This window comes from Purpureocillium lilacinum (genome assembly GCF_023168085.1).
Source record: "Purpureocillium lilacinum CBS 284.36 DNA, scaffold_6, whole genome shotgun sequence".
Lineage (NCBI taxonomy): Eukaryota > Fungi > Ascomycota > Sordariomycetes > Hypocreales > Ophiocordycipitaceae > Purpureocillium > Purpureocillium lilacinum.
The window spans coordinates 345,657-365,165 of record NW_027072116.1 but is presented as its reverse complement, the minus strand read 5'-3'; the positions used below and the strand labels follow the sequence as shown (position 1 = coordinate 365,165).

Here is a 19,509-nt window from a genome sequence, read left to right as displayed (position 1 = left end):
ATGGCCGCCGACAAGCCCCTCTTCAGCATCCCCATTCCCGCGCTGGGCGCGCACCCCGGCGGCGCCATCACGGCGACCCAGCCGTCGGCCGGCGTCTACCTCCTCACCTGGGTCTCGCCGCCCGACAACCGCCTCACGACGCCCTTTTGCCGCGCCCTGCTCGCAGCCCTCGACGTCATCGAGTTTGGCGGCTACGCGCCCGGCGTCGTCGTCACCACCAGCGGCATCCCCAAGTTCTACTCCAACGGGCTCGACCTCGAGCATGCCATCACCACCGAGGGCTTCTGGGCGCTGTTCTACGATGTCTGGCGACGCTTCCTGACGTGAGTTTGCCTTTCCTTCACTTCTTTCGCTTTTGCGCCATCCTCTCCCTTCTCTGTCTCTCTCAGCTCCCGACTTCCCTCTGATACTCTGGCTTTCTCCCCTCGCCGCGACGGTGCCGTGGACTCCCGTGGGGGTGTAAAGGCGTGGGGTTTCCCGTGCCCGTGCGTGGAGATGGGCGAGGATCCCACAGCGGGGGAGAAGGCCAGAATCTCGAGGGGAGGGGGGGAGTATGTTTCCGTGTGTGTTTGTTTCTATGAGCCCGACAGATGGAGACAGCCCTCTCGTGATAAGGGAGCGGGGAGGAGGAGGGGGAGGGTCAGGCAGCGGGATGAAAAGCTTAAGCGGCGGAACCGACTCAACTGACACGCGCGGGCGCGCCCACGCCCCTCCTGCAGCTTCCCCATGCCCACCATCGCCCTGCTCAACGGGCACACCTACGCCGGCGGCCTCATGCTCTCCATGGCGCACGACTACCGCCTGGCCCCCGCCCCCAAGGGCTTCCTGTGCCTCAACGAGGTCCTCTTCGGCGCGCCCCTCAAGCCCGCCATGGCGGCCATCTTCCGGCACAAGCTCACCCCGCAGGCCTACCGCACCGTCGCCCTCGAGGGCCGCCGCTTCTCCGGCCCGCAGGCCGTCGACGCCGGCATCGCCGACGCGCTGGCCCCCAACGGCGTCGCCGACGCGCTCGCCTTCGTCAAGGAGCGCGACCTCCTCGAGAAGCCCAAGGCCGGCGTCTACGGCACCATCAAGGCGGAGATGTACAAGGTGCTCGTCGCGGAGATCAACGGCGCGGGGCTCGCGGCCGAGGAGAAGCGCTTCGACGAGGACCAGCGGCGCGAGGCCGACCGGAGGGAGTTTGGCAAGGTGTGGTACGAGCAGTGGGCCAAGGACAACAAGGCCAAGCTGTAAGGAGGCCGGCCGGCCGCGCCCCCCCGCCGGCGGGACGATGTATCGAGAGCCCGGGCCCGCTTCCCTCCCAGTCTTCCGTTTTGCCGGTCCTGTGTGGCGTGTGAACCTGCCCGCATGTACCAAGCATCATGTATCTTATCCTGTCCTATCCTATTCTCATGTATTGCCATGATATATCTAGACAGCTCTACCATAGACAGGGATGTATCCCAACGGATGGGTGGCCGACCCGCCGCCCTCTCCCCAGCGCTAATCGCCGGCGGCCGTGACCCGACGATGCATTCTCCAAGCACGCGCCTACTCACGAGAAGAAAACACAAATGAGAAAGGGTATCAAGTCGCTCCGCATGTCCAACATCCTCCCGCCTCGTTGCTCGAGCCCGTCCCCAGACACACCATCCTCGCCCCGCACTTCAGCTGTCCATGGGTCGGGGTTCCGTCTCCGCCAGCGACCCCGCGTCGTCGTCGTCGTGGCTCATGGCCGATCTCGTCGTCGCCCGCGTGCCTTGCCTCTCCGCCACGAGGTCTCTTTCGGCCTGGATCGCCTTGTCCCGCCGCTGCTCCACGTCCTCTCTGCGCACCACCTTGCGTAGGCCCTCGCTGGCCTGGATGAGGCCGTCAATGCTGATGGCATGCTCCGTCATGTGGTGGTTGATGTACGTGTACACCCCCGCCGGCGTATCGCACTGCAGCAGGTTGCGCTCGTTGAGCTTGAGCAGCGCCAGCGCCACCTGGAACAGGAACGTGCTGCCGTCGTTTGTGCAGAGCACCACGTCCCACACCCGGAACAGCGCCTCGGCGCAGAGGCAGTCGGTGAAGACGGACAGGAACCACTGGAACGTCAGGGCCTCCAGCTCAATCGAGAGCGAGTCCAGGTGCGCCGACAGCTTGGGCAGGACCGTCGAGACGTACTGCCGCAGCACCTGCTGGTCCGCCCTCGACGAGATGAGCGAGTGGTCGTAGTAGCCCTGCGGCAGAATGGTCTCGATGATGGATGCCAGGATCCAGAAGGCGTCCTCGGCCGACGGCGTGATGAGCAGCAGGTTGGCCGTGATGAGATTCATGCCCTGGCAGTACCCCACCTCCTTGTTTCGCCGCGAGTACGCCACCAGGACCTCGTTGAGCTTCTGCACGCCCGGCCCCTTGCGGAAGAAGATGTTGTCCGTGAGCGTCCTGTGGATGTCCATCTGGATCTGGCCCACCACGACGGCATCGTCGTCCTCGCCGCTCTGGGCGACCAGGTCCTCGTAGTATCCCGGGACACGAAGCGCGTTGGCGCCGGAGCACTCAGACCATACCTTGGCCCGGTACGAGACCGGAATGCCGCCCAACACGAGCGTCTTGAACTCGTTCCACTTGGCTCTGCCCACTTTGCCCTTGATGCCCAGGCCCGCTATGCCGATGATCTCGCCGTCGGCCACTCTCGTCTCGGGCAGAATCATGGCCGGCGTCTCGTACCGTGCTTCTGCCACTGCAGCCGCCGCGGCGATGGCCGCCTCGCCCTCGCGCCGTCGCTCTGCCCGGACTTTGCGTAGAAAGTCGTTCCACTTGACGGTCTTGTCACGCTGCAGAGAGTCGTGCACGTCGCTCAGCTGTTGGAGCAAGAGCCGAACCGGCTCTGCATCCTCCTTGACCAAGGTGCCGGCGTTTGCCTCGGGCTCGGTTGCCTGCGTCGTCTCGTTGTCGATGGCCGTCGTCGTGCTCGCCAGAGGCACAAGGCCAGAGCTCGTGGGCGTGATGCCCGACGTCTTGGCGGGTTCGCTGGCCTGGCTCTGGGACGCGCTTGGGAGGTCAGTCCCCTCCGTCACTTCGAGCGACGGCAAGCTCATGCTGGGCGTGTGGCTGAGCAGCTCGGTCGGAAACGTTGCGATTCGAAGGTAGTCTTGCCAGCGCTTCGGCTTGTTCTCGTCCGCCACGCGCTCTTCCAGGCTGACCGGGCTCTCGGGGCGGCCATCGCTAGACACGCTCCACTTGGGGCTCGGGACTGGGTCGTCGAGCAGGTTCGGCGAGATGCCGGAACGACCGTTCATAAGCATCTCGGCGCGGCTCCCCTTGCGAATGTTCTGCGCCATCTGCGCCGCTTCGCGTTGCCTCTTCTTCCGTCGCTGATCGTAAATGAAGCCAAACCGGTCAGTCAAAAATTCTCCGCTGGCGAAGTTGTTGTAGATGTGCGTGAGGGTCGGGGGCTGCGACTCGGGCGACCGGATAGCGTCCATCTCCACCGGTCCGTAGCTCTCCTGCCTGGCTGCCGCCAGGTCGGGCGGGCTCCCTACCATGTTCCCCCACAGCTCCTGAGCCTGTCCCTTGGTGCTGGTCGGGGCCTGGGGTGCCGGCGTGGTACGTCGCATTGCCATCAGAGCCTTGGGCCCGCCGGCGACCGACACAGCGCGTGACGACGGCGCTGTCCTTCCGCTGGCGGAAGACACAGCCCGGACAGACTCGGCGGGAACCGAGGTCGTAGCCGCTCTACCCCTGGGGTCCGCCTCGCGAGGCGTCGCCGAACCACCTGCCACGAGCCGGAGCGCGAGGCTGGCCAGGGACACTGACGACTTGCGCTCAGGCGCATTGCCTGAATACACGCTGGAGGCGCGGCTGGCGCTTCTTACTGACTTGGAGCCGGATTCGGTGGGCGGGTTGAACAGGTCCTCCTGGATCGTCGGGCGGCGGTCCATGCTCGAGTGTGATCTGACGACCGCCGTCTGGCTGACACCATTGCCGTTGACGCTGTTGGTGCGACTGGCTCGCTTTGTCGTGCCAGTGCCTAGTATATAATCTTTCCATCCTCGCATGGTCCCCTTGTTGTTGCTTGCGCTGTCGGTCGCTCCAGGAACAGAGAGGGTAGCAGCACCGGCGCGAATGGTCGAGGCGCCCCCATCTGTCTCGCCGTATGCGTTGGCTGCCATGGTGTCCTGCATCGCGTCGCTCATCAAGTCCGTCAGCCCGCTGCTCTCGGTGCGCTGGACCTTGTCGTTGGCGCGCAGCTCGCTCTCCACGCTGCGCAGTCGCGTCTCGAGGTCGAGGTTCGAGAGGCCGCATTCGCGGATGATGCGCCGTAACGCGCGTTCGCGCTCGTCGGCTTTGCGCCGCAGGGCAGATATTTGGCTGTCGCGCTGTGCAAGGTCCTCGGCGATCTGCCTGACGAGGGCGACGGCGCCGTGCCGGGCGACGAGGCGGCCGATGTGTTCGTCGTCGGCTCGGTGCAGGGCGCCCGGGATGGACTGCCGAAGCGGCGCGTCCTCAAACAGGGCGTCCCGCGCGGAGCTGCCGCCCGTGAGGGTGTCGACGATGGAGACGCCCGGTCGGCCGCCGCTCAGGTTCCGTGCGCGCCCATTCTCCGACTCTTGGGTAGCCGTCTTGAGGCGCTCCTGCTCGGCGGCATCGCGGTCCGGGTCGCGGTAGTCGGGCCGTTGAAAGGCGGCGAGGTCGAAGCGGCCGTTGCCGGGCTCCTCGGGGGAGAAGTTGGGAAAGCTAGTGAGGGACTTGTCGCTCGCGGCAATGCTGCTGGCGGAGCTGCTGGGATGGCTTAGCAGACGGCGGTTTCGGCGGACGACGCTGCGGTGGGAGCGCGCCGAGGCAGCGCTGGTTTGGGAGACGGAGCGCTCGAGGGGCTGGGATGCGAGGGACGAAGAGCAGCCGGCGTCCGACGACGCGTCCATGGTGTCCTGTCTCGCGACGACGGATGCCCTCTGCCTCCGTCTCGATCGTGGTCGCGGTCGTGGTCGTGGCGGTGAACGAAGCGAGGGTGACGGGAGGGCGTTACAGGCGGTTGAGGGGCATGTCCGTCGATGATGTCTGTCTCCGGCAGTCAGGCGGGCGGAGGGACACGACAGGGATCCTTGCTGCGACCTGCGTCTGGGTGCTGAATCTTTTTTTGCTTTTTTTGTCGCGCACGCGATGGTGACGGTTGGCTGGCTGGGCGTGGGTGCCGGCGTTTGGGGCGGCGAAACGAGCGACTGCCGCGGCGACGATCGAGAGGGGGATCTGGATGAACAGGTGGTCAAAGGCGAAGTCAAAGGCGACGGCAAAGAGTTGTGAGTGGTCGTCGGGGGATGCGCGCTGGGTGTGCTGGCGTGTCAAGTTGGCCAGGTCGGAGGGATGGATGAATCACGAGCCAAGAAAGGGAGCTTTGATGGACCAGACGGTGGAGGTTCCATTTTCCGATCTGCCCTGGCCTGGCAGGTCTGGGTCTGTAGGGCAGAAGCGCCGGGCAGATTCCAAGATGCCGGGGCGGCCCAACGATGGCGCTCCGCTGCTGATGTGCCACTGCTGCGGCTGCTGCTGCTAGGTACTCGCTGCCACCCACCCACCCACTAGGGGAGCTTCGTCTCCGGTGATTTTCTTCACCGGCTGGGGCCCCTGCAACCCCTGCTGGGCGGCCGCTGACCGGCTCCCGTCGGCGCGCTGCACGTCCACTAAACCCCAGCGCTTCCCGCCGGATCTCGCAGCGGGGTGTGGTGCGCCAGCTGCCTGAAGAGTGGGGCAGGGCGTCTTGTCACAAGCTTGATTGAAAAGGTTGGAACCTTGGAACCCTTCACGGGCATGACGGAAGCTTACATGAAGCGCCCGCTAATTTATTCGTACACTTTCATGGCAGGCAAAACGTAGCGGGCGTTTCATACCTATCCTTTGCGCTTCCTCGAATTCGCAGAGTTCAACGGTGATACAGCGGGCGATCAACTGCACCGTAGCATAGTTACCCGACAGGCACGTGCCTCTCTGCAAGCCTTCCCCCCCTGGACTTCGTATCTCCAGGGCACTGGGGGTCCACTGGACCGACACCTCTCATTTCCACGTCCTCTTTGGCTTCCGTCGTCGGCAGACGCCCAATCTCGTCAAATCTCAGCTCATAACCCAAGACACGCACAGGTGATTGACTTAGATCCAGCACTGGCCATCCCTTGGGGCCAACGTCCGAAGAACCTTCTGGTCGCTTAGCCCCGTCCTCCCGCCCTCGCGTCGTTTCCTCTTCTCTCCTTTTCCCAGGCACTGCGTTCCAGTCTCGTTCGTATGTACGTCATCCAATGCTGCCTTCTGTGCTGTGCTAAATTCTCAGATTCCTTGTTCACAGATGTACAATAGCACGGCGCAGCCATGCCATAGTTCCTGTTGAGATGCTGCTGCATGGGTAGACAAGGCCAGCCTCGTTGTCTGAAGCCTCTCAGCGGCATCTCCGCGTAGACGCAACACGCTGACAGTTCCCGCTCATGTTCGTAAAATAACCACTCATGCCAGTCGCGAAAGTCTGCATGACGACGCCCTCTCGTGCCGTTTGCGCGATCAACGCCCCCGTATCTCAACGTCACCTTGTCTCAGCAGCACCTTCAGGCCCAGGCCTCTTCCAGGCGCACCTCGACAGTGCATAGCGTATCAAGACTTCACGTTTGTTCACTTGCCATGCTGGACGCGCTCGTGGGACATAAATGTGATATGTACGATCTGTGCAGCTATGTACTGAAAAGCAAAATATGGCAACCGAAAAGAATATATACATAAAAATTTCGAGACGTTTTTTTGTTCTCCGCCATACGACGACCAAGTCGGTCCGCCACCTGCATCACCCTCTACCGGAAAGGGTGCTCTCCTCGTCACGTTGCTCTACTGGCACGAAGCCCACCACTGCCCGCCGCTCACGCACTTGTAAGGAGCCTGGCACTGGGTAGGGCCCGTCCATCCCTGGCCGCCGCACTGCCCCCAGTGAGGGACAAGGTTGCCAGTGGGAGGAGGAGTGCTCCCGCTGCTGGTGCTGGTCGGGGTGCCGCCGCCAGGAGGGTTCGTGCCCGTGGGGCCGCCAGCGAGGTCGCTCACGATCTCCTTGAGGAACCCGGCGTTGGAGTAGACCTGAGAAATATCCCACGCCATGACACCGCCGAAGCTGCTGTACGCCTTGGACCACTCGATGGCGGCCTTGAGCTTGGAACCGTTGGTATAGCCGCCGCCGCCACCAGGGGCACCGGGGATGCCGAGCATCAGCTTGATGTTCTTGTTTGGGCTCGTCGTCTTGGCCCAGTTGTCCCAGACGTTGAAGTTGAAGGCATTCTGGGACGTGGAGCCCTCGACGAAGTTGGACACTCCGCACCAGTTGTTGTAGAACTGGATCATGAGGAAGTCGAAGGGGACGCTGTCCATGGTCGCCTGGTTGGCGGCATCGGGGAAGACGCACTGGGGAGCGGCCGCCAGGTAGAACTTCTTGCCGCCGGCGCCGTCCATGAGGCTGCGGAGCTTCTTGCCGAAAGCGGGCAAGTTGTTGGTGGGGGACTCGAAGTCGAAGTCGAAGCCGTCCACCACGGCCGAGCCAAAGGGGCGGTCGACGTTCTTGCCCACGGGGCCGAACATGTCCCAGACCATCTGCGCGGCGTTCTCCGCGTCGCCTGCGCTGCCCCAGCCACCCTGCGTATAAGTCGCACCGCCGAGCGACAGGATGATGGTCTTGCCGCCAGCCTGGCAAGACTTGATGTCGGCCCTAGGGAGTAAATGTGAGCGTCAAAACGTACAGACAGCGGCTCGGAGCATGGAACTTACTCAATCTGAGGGCAGTTCAAGACGTTCGCATTGTCAGAGAACTTTGTGCAGTTGTCTCCGGCGTTTGCAAAGTTGGTCACGGGAGGCGAGATGCCGTTCATAAAGGCAATCGGGATAATCTTTGCACGTCAGAGTCTTCGACAGTATAAGACTGGTCACGGGTCACCTTACGTCAATATCAGAGTCTGTTGGGCTCATGTTAGTTGACAGCATCCCAATTCGAGAAACCGGCATATATCTTACTTGCGCAGTAGTAGCTCAGGCGCTGCTGGGCGAACTCGCCGCTGCCCTGTCCATGTGAGTTTTGGCCTATACCCCAAGTCAGATACCATCAAATCGGAGTGACGTGGTGATCATCTCACCCCAGTAGAGAGCAACACCCTTATTCGACGCGGGGTTGAAGCCAGCGAGCGCCGCTGGCAGCATGGCCAGCATGCTGGCGACAGACGCCATCGAAAGACTCAGAGGCGCCATGGCCGAATGAAAAGACAACTACGCTGCTGAAGGATGTCCTGCAAGTTCACACAGCACCAGGCAGATGAGAGGGAATGTAAGTGAGATTGGCTGGCTGAAAACTCCAAGCTTTATCATGAAGCTGGACACGAACCCCTTAAATAACAGTCAGGGTTAACGGTTGAGAAGCAGTCCAGACAGTTGCGCCCGTCCATGAGAAGCAGAGGCAATTTCGTGCCCCTGCTCCGAGGCATGTTATCGAGAACGTCACTATGTGACGTTGGACCGTGCTCCTGATGGGACAGCTGCTCGGCTGAAGAGTCGGTGCGCCTAGGGTGCGCGCCAGATATCGATAGTCTACGGCAAAATACTACCATGCTGTCGCATGTGATGAGATGGCGGTGCTGGAGCTCAACGGCCGGGAGGCGTCTAGCAGGGCCGCTCCTGGGTCGGGCCGCGAAGCTCGGTAGGACTGCGGACCGGCGGCTGCCACGTGCCACATTGAGGCCAGATTCGAATTCGGCACGATGTACACGGGCCAGTTGACTTGCTTTTTTGCATCTTGGCAGGGTACTGTATACTTCCGAACCGGCCGAATGCCAAAAGACGTTGGGTAGAACCACTGTAGATTGGCTTTTTTTTAGTTACAGTACATACGGTACTTACTGTACAAAGTCTCTCAATAGACAAGTGAGGCATTGGCCAAGACACCCGGAGCGTGTGAACAGGCACGTCACCCACGTGGCGGGCATATGATATGCGAACCGTCATTTCCACCACAGTCCGTTCCAGGAGTGTCAAGGATTGAACATGGTGTCAGGTAGAGTGCTGCTCCAACATAGCGTAGACTATTGTCTCTGCAGTGTCAACATGAACCACGACATTGAGCATCGCGGAGCAATTCCCACTCGCTGTAACGTGGGAACAAGACACATCTTTCGAAAAGAAAAGACCTATCACTCAGCCTTCCCTTTTCCGGCGCAATCTGGATAGCAGCAGCTTGCAGTAATGCTCTCAGCCCAGAAAATGGACGGCTGCCATCTGCACGGGTCAGCAGGCCAGAGCGTGTAACATCACCTGAACCAGCACGCAGAGGGAGACCCGAGCTCTTCCACCTGCCTAATCTAGCAGGGCTGCTTCTGCTTCCTAGGCCACGGCCTCATTAGTCTGGACAAACGCGTCGCGTGGGCACGCGTATAGTACATGCTGAGAAAGATATCCCGTGTGACCTATGCCGAGGGCGTTCTAAACTGCAGTCTTCCCCTGCTTGGCTCGACGAGGGGTGCATCAATTAAGGGTCCCATGGGCGACTGACTGCTGGGCGTCGTGCATCTTGCATGCAGCAAATGTGCCGAGCCCACTGCTGCCGTGCAGGAACAAAGACGTAACGTTACCGACAGGGCAATGATTGGCGGCACCGAATCGGAGACAACCTCCTGTCACTTTTTGATCAACCTTCCCAAGTGAGAATGTGGCGCCGCGGTAGACGTGGGGCATGCCGAGCTCCCGGGGCCTCGATCAGGATTCCAGGAACAGGAACATGAACCGCCCTCGTTCAGTGTCCAGAGTGTGTGGGCATGCAGTGGCACTCCCCGCCATGCGGCTGCCCTGGCCGGGTGTGGCGAGGAGACTCGGCGCGAGACGCGCATGGAACAGTGCCGTGAATGGCAGGCTGCCAACGTGGGGGAGTTTCGGCGGTGGTTCTAGACTTCGACGGGCCTTCTCGCGGAGTGTCCGGCATTTCGCAAGGGCGATCCTTTGCCATAAGCATGTACGGCCGTTGATGGCGAATACTGTTCTGTACAGTACTGTACTGTACTGTAGCAATGAGTTGATAACAAGGGAAGGTTGGAACAGAGTGATTCCCAGTCAATGCCCAATTCTTGCTCCAGTATGGTGGTTCGGCCCCCCAACGTTCAACTTCGATATCTCAAGCGACCATGGGACTTCTGAGCATGCGGCCTCCGTAGATAATGGATGTCGGAGCCCATCGCCGATAGTCCAGTTACGTTACCATGTAGCTGGATCCCGATAATGAAGTTCTGGATACCTTACAAGGCTGTGCCATCAGCTTGCAACCCGTCTCGGGCCCCTCGGTGGTGTTTCTGGCCCACCGTCAACGCTGCTCGACCATCAATGCCATGCGTTGCACTCAACAGAAGATTAGTCCACCAATTGCGGCCGGCGTACGTCATATAGCAGCAATATCAGGCGCGGTCATGGCATATCCAGATATCACTATATATGACCCCGCTGAGTCGTCTCCGGTCTCATTCAATCGCGGGTTAGGGTTTCTGCACGAATATAATGTAGCAGCAGCAATATGTTTGTAGGGGAATCGGCAAGCGAGCCGATTGCAGTAGACAGCGGCGGCGTTCTGGCCCATCTTCGATGGCTAACATAGGTATTCTATTATCACATCATGTCTTTGCCCTCCATTATGCTCATATCGTCTGGTGCGACGGCTCATTCCGGCCTGCTTGCATAAGAGGGCCAAGGAACATGGGAGACAGAACCGATACGAAATGTTCGAGGGGGTTCAGAAGCATTAATCAGAGGCGACTCTTGAACGGGTCGACGTCTACTGAGATCGGTTCCCTGAGTCAAGTTTCCCTATGCTTGGCAAGAGCAGCATAGCATACCCCTTCAGAAAGAAAGCCATAAATTTGCATTGTTCCAGCCTGCGCTTCTGCATAATCCGTATGAGGTTTTTACTTCAGACCATTTGGCGCCCACACGTCAGAAATGCTTACGCAAGATTGATGTCCGGGCGCCAGTGCTTGTCTCGGCATCCGCATCAATGATGTCTCTAGGGAACACTCCGTCTCCCGTTGTCAGTATCCTTGTCATCGAGCAATCTCGGCATTGAGATGGCAACTTTCAAGTGTCATTTAAGATGCTGGCCGACGCTGAGTCACCGTCGTATGTAAGTAAGAAGCATCGGACAACTTTTCCACGTCGCGGGTTGCCGCCGGTGGGCGTGTATAAACATGAGGCGAAGTGCATTGATGCCGGTCCATTCTGGGCGTTTCATCGAATGCGGGTGTCGAAAAGGGATGCCTGAGACGACAGTAAGTAGGGCCATTTAGACTTTGGCAGCACCGACTCAGTCATCTCACGTTCCTGCACGCATATGTGTTGAAATGCTTGGCGTTCAAGCGCCTCGTCTATATAGCAATGCCGGACCATTAAGCAACAACCGGTGGGTGGCGCGCATGATGTGTCCTTTCGATAAGTACTTGTGCGCTCGCATTTGCCGGGGGGGATGTTTCCAGACTCCAGTCCCGGAGATGGCTCAACGCACCGGCATTTCCCATACGTCTGCCTCTGGCACTTCTGCGAAGCGACACCCTGCCATCGCGTATCGATAGTTGCGTGTAATAATGCATGCTGTCCTGATCTCGATTGTGGCACTGTCACTGCAGACTCTTGCCGTGCCGGTGGATGGTCCAGGTCCTGCGCAGACGGGCGTCGTGCACCTCCCACTCACAGCCACTCCCCTCCACTCAACGGGCCGATTCAAGAAACGATTTCGCTTCTCCGTGCCGACGGTCAACGACGTGCTCTACACTGTCTCCGTGGCCGTCGGTACGCCGGGCACGCACCTCAGACTCGCATTCAGCCTCACCTCACCCTCCACATGGATCAATCCCAACTGCAGCAACGTCGACCAACTCGAACACCGGAAGCTATGCCGGACGAGCGGCTACTTCTATCAGCAGATGAGCAAGACTTTCTACGGCACGGATAAGACGAGGCACGACTTCGGAATGGGCCCTGGCGAGTTGCAGATGGCGCTTGACAGCGTTACTTTGGGCTGTAAGCTACACCTTCAACTGGAAGCAAGGCGGCGGGCATGTTGAGTGATACTGACGGCTAGACGATACTTGAACGACCACAGCATCGGTAGTCGAGCGACAATTGATCGGCGTGGGAAGCAACACCACTCATGTCGCACTTGGGGTGCTTGGTACCGCGATGGGGCCCTCGTCTGCGGGCGAGGACAATGTGTCGATCGTGGAGACTCTTCGCAGGCAAGGCGTTACCAAAAGAAGCGCTTTCAGCCTAGACATCAGAGGCACCGACAACGATGGAGGTACACACGCCCCGTACCGTCAGCGGCCCCGGTTGTCCTGTCACTAACTCTGTCGCACCAGGCTCAGTTCTCTTTGGCGGCATTGACACCCAGAAGTTCTCGGGCCCTCTTGTGGAGCGCCAGATGGCCTTGCATCCGATCATGCAGGCTAGTCTGAAGTCACCGGGTGAAGCCCTCGATGACAGGAGGACATCTGGCGCTGAGCCGTCCACCGTCGTCGTTAGCTTTGACAAGCTTGTTATAACAGCAGCAGACGGGACCATTCTCCCAGCGACGGAAGGAAAGCCGCTATTAGCCAGTCTCGACAGCAGCTATACCATATCCTACCTACCAGCGCCCGTGGCCGAGCGCATCACCGAAAGATTTCCTTCCGCCCAGCGACACGAGTCTGCGGCGAGGGACGGTTCAGTCTACTATACCGTAGACTGCGACGCCGCGCAGTTGAAGGGATCCCTGGACTTTGTCCTCGGAGACACCACCATCAAGCTGCCGTTCGAAGACCTGGTCGGATCCAAAGTCAACAGCGAGAGCTGCTTATTGGGTGTGGCGTCTCAACCGACCGGTACGTTCTACTGCTCCAACCAAAGGAAACTGTTGACACCGGCGGTTGTTGCATCCTCGCTTCAACACGCACGCCTGAACGTCAAATGCTGACTACCTACAGACTTGGGAAACCAGGCCATCCTGGGCGCCAACTTCCTGAAGCGCGTTTACGCCGTGTTTGACTGGCAGGACTACAAAGTCTACCTTGCAAATGCTGAAGACTGCGGGTCCAGCGTTCGGACGCTCGATCAATCGACCTCTATCGGGACTTTGGTTGGGGAATGCGGCGACCGCCGCCTCGAACTGCGTCACGCGGTTTGACATCGGCAGCGTAGGCGATGATGCTGGTCTGTTGTATAACGGCCAGGTGTTATGCCGTTATGATTCGTTCGAATTGATGCCTGAAAATCGCAATGTACTCTCTATCATACACCCAGCAATGCAATATTCCAACACAGCCTGCCAAAAACATTCGCTCTGTCCAGTCACCACAAAAGTATGGTCAAGCTTGAAGCTTTCACACCACCCAAAAACTCCAGCGTTTAACCAGAGAAATGACCCCCCAAAACTCCGCGACCCGTGTCCTCCCTTTCTAGGGGCTCGCTCTGTCCATGTTGTCCTGTTTCCCCAAGGCCAGGAACCCAATGCGGTGAGTGGCTCAAACTCCAGGCCCATCATAATGCATCGTGGTCTCGTGAGACGTGTTGGAGAGCTCAGGCGAAGCTGTTCTCCATGCTCCAGCGGCTGCTCTCGTTTCTCTGCCGGGAGGCTTCCATCTCTTCTTCCAGCTGTGCTGCCACGGCGGCAGCGTCATCCTTTCCCATCTCTGGCTCGTCGGGTACAACAGCTGCGGCAGCATCCGTGGCTACTTCCGAGTGCGCCACTGGACCCTCCTTCATCTTTGGCACCAAGCCTTCAGCTACAAGTGTGCGCAACAAGTCGTCTTCTGCAAGTACATCTCGCCGTCTCACAGGCAGGCCATCCAATCTTCTAAGTCGCCTACAGTTCGAGACCAGCACAACGTGATGTAGCCTCCGCCGCAGCCTTGTCGCTTCATCCAGTCGGCTCGCAAACAGCTCGTCCCGCTCCACGTCAGCGTCTGGCAGCGTGAATGGGTCGCAGGAGCCCTGTCGCTCCGTCGGTACCAGCACCTGCACCGGGGCGTAGAACCCTAGAGTGACCGGATTGTCCCGAACGTCCAATTGCGTGAGGTGTGGGAAGTCGACCAAGAGCTGTGTCACGGCTGTCGAGTCTGCAAGCCTGTTGCCTGCAGCGAGCAACTTCTTCAATCTTGGGACGTATCGGAGCGGCGATAGGTCGGCAATGGCGTTGAAGTTGACGTTGAGCGTCCGCAGATTCGGCATGAGCTGCCCCATCTTGTCCGGTAGCGCCTGCAGTCCGCAATTTGCCAGATCCAAGAGCTGCAGGTTGAGGAAATCAACTGTTGGCTCGAAGCAACCAAGGTAGTTCCCTGAAAGGAAGAGTTTCCGGACCTCGTAAGCGCTGGCCAGGAAGCTCATGTCCAAAGACGAGTTGCCATGCTGCTCCCGCAGAGAAAGGCTGTCCAGCCGTCTAGCCCGGTCGAAGCCTGTAAGCTCGCGGATTCGATTTCGGTCGGCGTGAACGGACTGAATGTTTGGTGTGTTGCTCAGGTCCAGGCTGGTGAGATCATTATCGCTCAGATCCAGCTGGCGCAGCGTCTTCATGCTTCGCTTCAGCGTGAACTCGGACAGGGAATTCTTCCGCAGCACCAGCTTCGACAATACCGGCAATAGCTCGAGGTCGTGAATGGAGCGGATCATGTTGCCCTCCAAGTCCAGCTCTGTCAGCCGCTCAAACAACGTCAAGGAACAATCGAGTTCCTCAATCAAATTGTTGCGCGCCCTCAGCGAGAGCAAGCCATCGTGGCAATCCAGGCCATCCAGGCTTGTAAGCTGATTGTCGTCGGCCCGTATGCTGCGCAAATGCACCAGGTTTTTGAGTGCGGAGAGGCTCTTTATCTCGTTGCCAGAAATGTCGACGTATTGTAGATGCATGAGGTGGTCCCACGACGTGAGCTCGGTCAGCATGTTGCACGATACTTTGAGCTGTCGCACACTAGACGGGACGCCATCGAGGTGATTCAGCTTGTTCTGAGAGGCGTCCAGCTTGACGACCCTGCCGCAAAACTCGTCCAGCATGTGCAGGCTCGTGAGCTGCTTGTCATGCAGATCGAGATCCGTCAGGTCTTCCCAGAATGGCTCATACGGCTCAACCTCGCTAAGTTTGTCCACAAGCTCTCTTATCGTCATTGACAAGACTCTCCTAGAGCCGTCGCCCGTTGCCATGTGCCGCGGGCCCATCACGTAGCTAACCTCGAAACCGAACGACTGCTCCGGATTGTTGAGAGTAAACTCCGATAGAGGGCTCAGCGAAAGCTTGCCAACGTTGCGACCGATCATGGCGCTCTCATCTGGCTGGTATTGCATCGCTCCATGGCCTGGCGTGTGGTTGATTATGAAACTCAGACTAGCGTGCCGACTGCGAGGTGTTCGGTGGCTGACGACGCTATGATCACCAACGATGCTGACTTGTCGGTCTTCATCTGGGTGTATCTCGACTGTGCTCTCCTCGTCCTGCTCGTCAATGCGGGACACTGGGCGTGGCACGAAGCCAGCTCCACGACTGGACATCGGCCGAGATGTACCTTGGGAGGCGCCTCGCGTCATGTTCGACATGGTGTTCCGGAGTGACTGCTTGACAGGCGGCCTGTCGTACGCCGCTTGGGGATCATCGTCGAGGCTATCCAGATCCTCGGCAACAACGTCGTGTATGATTGAAGCGACCGGTGATGAGAAGGAAATGGTGAGAGTTCTCTTTTTCGACGTCGCCGCGTTGTCACGGCTGCCGTAGATGACGGAGTCTTGATCTTCGACATCCTGAGATGCAACAGAGCCCGAGGCAGCACGGTCTTCCAGCCTCTCCAGCTCTCCTCTTGCCAGTGGAGACATGTGCGGTCCAATACGATCCTTAGGCGACAAGGTACCATAGCCTCTGCTTGATTGACGCGATCGCTGGCCAAACGGACTTCCGGGTGATTCTTGGTGGTCGGCATTCTCGGCCCCAGACCCCCGGAGCGCGGCGCCGAGACGCAGGTTCTGCATTTCCTTGGTCATGTCGACAGAGAGATCCGGGATGCTAGCGAACGGATCCTCTTCGCTTTCCTCGAATCGCGCCGCGTCCACGGACGCAGCAGTAGACGTCGAACCCTTGCGCTTGATCCATGTCTTGTTCTGCTTGTCGAGGAACATGCTTCCGACTCGGTCCGGGATCAGGTGAGAGACACTCTCCGGCATGATGGTGCGTCGTGACTCGGAGCCACGTGAAGATGTGGTAGGAAAGTTTCTACTAAAGTCTCGACTGGAAGAGTTGGAAGGGAACTCCTTGCTTGGGCTAAGGAGCCCATGGGACTGGCCCCCGGCGGATGTGATTCGAACATTGGGCAAGTCGCTGACGAAGTCTCCATTGACGGGGAGAGGTCCGTTCGACCGCAAATGCGCAGGCGCAATGGGCCGGCTTCGCTCCGTCTCATTCTGGCCACCAGTGTTTGCCAACCCCATCGACCGGAAGGAGGAGGAGATGAAATCACCCGCATCACTTCGTTCCCGGTACTTCTTGAGGCGGCTCACAAGGTCTGGATCCTCTTGAAACTGGTTCAGCGCAGGCCTGGGCTGAACATCTCGGCTTGGGGGGCGTGAAAACGGCTCGGCAGACTCGTCAGTTAGGTCCGTCATCGGGGCTCTTGGGCTGTCGGCCGCTCCCTCAGCGACCGACTCCTCAAGGCTCGCCAGGTCCGGCCGGACTTGGCTACGAATCATGGCCATGATTTGTGCTGCTTGGTCGACAAAGTCCTGTGTTCGGATCGAGGGCTTTCGCTCGGTCTCGGAAGGCTCACTCCCGGGCGATACGGCAGCCGCCTGCAGCGCACGAAGCTGTGGGTTCACGGGCGGCAACGCCTGCGGGCTCGAAGTATGGCTCCGCGGCCAGAGAATCGAGCGCATGGCCAGAACGCTGGGGTCTGCCGTTTGGAACTCGCCGGCGCGGGCATCCTTGCGCTTCTTCCCCATGACTTCTTGCATTTGCTGGTGGGCACCCTCGATCGCGGCCAGTTGCTCCTCGCGGCCAAAAGCAACATCGGATCGATGCAGTGTTCGTCGACGTTTGGGCGTTGGGTCCTTGGACGGTGAGGTGCGTGGCCGTTTGCCTTCCGAGTCGCCGTCACGCTTCGGCGTGAAGGCCGACAGGGGCGCTCCGCTGGGCAAGGCAGGGAAGGGCTGGTTGCTGGCCGTAGACGACGAGAGTGCCTGGCGGCTGGTTTGTGTAGAGCCTGTATTTCGGCGTCTGCGCACCTGCAAGTCGGCTTGGTGATCAGGCGAGGATTCGCGCGGCGCGTAGAATGGAGGCAGAGCAGAAGGTCCAGGGGCAGGCGCGACGTTCTCCTTGTCTGCAACCTCCCAATCCCCACTCGACTCGTAGGACAGATCGCCGGGGAACGAATATCCGTCCAAGTCTCCGCCTCCAAAGCGGCTGATTGCCCTCAACTCGTGGGGCGATGCATCCTGGTCGGTGGTCGGTGATGGCTGCTGAATGGGGTTGTCTGCATGCGAGATGCTTGACTGGCGCGACGGGCTTCCAGATGCCTCTTCGAACTGGCTTATGCGTCGGAGCAAGGTCTGATTCGTAAAGGTGTCGTACGGGCCGAACAGCTTCAGCGGGCTGGTGGCCGCTGCGTCTCGGGCTTGGCGCTTCTCGGGGCTGGGGAACGGTGCGCGAGGCAAGGTCGGACTCGGCGACAGATGGAGAGTCGGCACTGGGTTTGTCCCCTGGACCCTAACCGATGGGAACTGTTTAGGCGTGCTGGCTTGCATGGACTCCTCCGGGAGCATCTCAGATGTGTCGACTCCGATCTCCGAGCTGAGCCCGCGATGGTAGAAAGAACCGTCTCCAGATCGTCCACCCCGCTGAACATTAACGAAGGCGCCCTTGCGTCCCAACTCCTGCGTGGTATCGCTAAGGCCAGGATCGTCTCGGCCGCGATCCTGTTTGGGCTCCAGGTCCACTCGCGAATCGAGCTGCGAGTCGACAAGCAACTGATTGACACGCAGCCGTTCCAGCTTCTGCCAGAGCTGCTCGACCGGCACGTCGATGGGTGCAAAGCCGACCTTGCCGTCGTCGTTGCTGTGCTTGCCAATCAATATGGGGCTGAAATCTTCGTTTCGAGTGTCGGTCTGGCCGCTGGTTTTTCTCGTCATGTTGGCCGCGTCGTCGGGAGCGGTCAGACAGCTCTCGTCGCGGTAGATGTCGTCGCTTTGCGGCGCGGGCATCGCGCTCGGCGCTCGTCGCGAGGCTATTGACGGGCTTTCCGTGTCTTGGTCGTTGAGTCGGTACTGGATGCCGCGCTCGCGCCGCCGCGGGCTCGGGCTTGGGGAAATATCGGCCGGTCCGTCGGACTCGTCGGCGGCGTCAATGTAGCGCTCTAGGTCCTTGTCTATCGTCGGCGGTGCAGAGACTTGAGGTGGACTTGATGGCAGCGTTGTCTCGCCAGCATCGCCGCCGGCAGAAGGTGGACGAAACATGCCCTGCAAGCCCTCGGCGGCGGAGCAAAACAGGTCGCGCTGTTCGCCATAGGCAACCTTGCCATGCACGAGGCGCCGCTTCCACTCTGGCGTCTCGGTCTTTCTTCGGCTCCCAGTAGACTTCCGCAGGACGCTATTGTGGACTACGGAGCCCTCGGTAGAGTTCGAGGCCTCTCGTTGCTTCACTTGCTGACACAGGCGCCAGTTTAGGCGCCGGTTGGAAACGTTGATCTCGCTGGCGCTGCGTTCGCTCAGGATCGCGGGGCTCGTTTCGCCGATAGAGGATATCGACAGTCTGCTGTTGGGAGTCCTGCGCGGTATTCGGCTCGGTCGCTGGCGCGGCTTCGAGTCTGGAGTGTTGCTGTTGCTGTTGTTCTTCAGAGGCGGCAGCTTGTCGGACGAGTTGTCGCCCGGCTGGGAGACCCAGTCCTCAGACAGCGAGTCCAGCCATGCATGCGCCATGGCGGGCGATGTTGGGGGGCAAAAGGGGAGGCGCTATCGGGGTGGCGATGACGCCATGAAATGCAGTGCTTCGATGGCGGCGTCGACGTTGATGGCGGGGTGTTTTGATCAGTTGATGTTGGAGTGCTTAATTTCGGATGTCGGCGCGATGAAGCCGATGCGCCAGTCGTGGTCTACGTGTCGGGACCTGCGAGGACGTGAATTTCTGAAGACATGCAAAAACAATAAAGAATCCAGGCAGCGAAGCGGCAAGGCGCAAACAATGGCAGCTGTCTGGTGCGGCGTGATAAGACTGGTGATGGCTATCGGGACGCGCGATGGCGGATCGCGTTGGAGTGACCGTTGCTTGGCGCTAGCCTAGTTGGGAACAATCACAACAATAGCTCAAGGCCATTGGACGCTAGGCTGTTGCTGCGCCAACCATCGCCCCATCCACTGCCGTGTTTCAGATTTGGGCTTGGCAGCAACCTACCCTGCAGCTGGCAAGGCGTCCTGGGAAGCCGTTATCACTTGAGAATAGTACGTGAATTATTTCCAGATCCGTTTCATTGACCTCAAGTCCTTTGCAATATTTGCAAGGGGTTGTGG

The 19,509-nt window shown here is 59.6% G+C and overlaps 5 protein-coding genes across 5 annotated transcripts; 2 read left to right on the top strand and 3 right to left on the bottom strand.

The window, feature by feature from the left end:
* On the top strand, window positions 1-1,233 carry PLICBS_008040 (uncharacterized protein; the record flags this gene model as incomplete). The annotated part of the gene is made up of 2 exons (XM_018324483.2): window positions 1-323; window positions 720-1,233. The coding sequence occupies 2 exons, from the start codon at window positions 1-3 to the stop codon at window positions 1,231-1,233; spliced, it is 837 nt and encodes a 278-aa protein (XP_018177662.2).
* A 413-nt stretch (window positions 1,234-1,646) lies between these two features.
* Window positions 1,647-4,889, bottom strand: PLICBS_008039 (uncharacterized protein; the record flags this gene model as incomplete). Its single annotated transcript, XM_018324484.2, has 1 exon — window positions 1,647-4,889. The coding sequence occupies one exon, from the start codon at window positions 4,887-4,889 to the stop codon at window positions 1,647-1,649; it is 3,243 nt and encodes a 1,080-aa protein (XP_018177663.2).
* Window positions 4,890-6,828: 1,939 nt separating this feature from the next.
* PLICBS_008038 (chitinase 1) lies at window positions 6,829-8,226 on the bottom strand (the record flags this gene model as incomplete). The annotated part of the gene is made up of 5 exons (XM_018324485.2): window positions 6,829-7,693; window positions 7,753-7,871; window positions 7,924-7,937; window positions 7,996-8,061; window positions 8,115-8,226. The coding sequence occupies 5 exons, from the start codon at window positions 8,224-8,226 to the stop codon at window positions 6,829-6,831; spliced, it is 1,176 nt and encodes a 391-aa protein (XP_018177664.2).
* A 3,362-nt stretch (window positions 8,227-11,588) lies between these two features.
* Window positions 11,589-13,165, top strand: PLICBS_008037 (uncharacterized protein; the record flags this gene model as incomplete). The annotated part of the gene is made up of 3 exons (XM_065601307.1): window positions 11,589-12,024; window positions 12,363-12,863; window positions 12,966-13,165. 3 exons carry the CDS (start codon window positions 11,589-11,591, stop codon window positions 13,163-13,165), a joined length of 1,137 nt encoding a protein of 378 aa, XP_065457379.1.
* A 392-nt stretch (window positions 13,166-13,557) lies between these two features.
* PLICBS_008036 (uncharacterized protein) lies at window positions 13,558-18,921 on the bottom strand (the record flags this gene model as incomplete). The annotated part of the gene is made up of 2 exons (XM_018324487.2): window positions 13,558-13,763; window positions 13,848-18,921. The coding sequence occupies 2 exons, from the start codon at window positions 18,919-18,921 to the stop codon at window positions 13,558-13,560; spliced, it is 5,280 nt and encodes a 1,759-aa protein (XP_018177666.2).
* Between the last annotated feature and the right edge of the window lie 588 nt (window positions 18,922-19,509).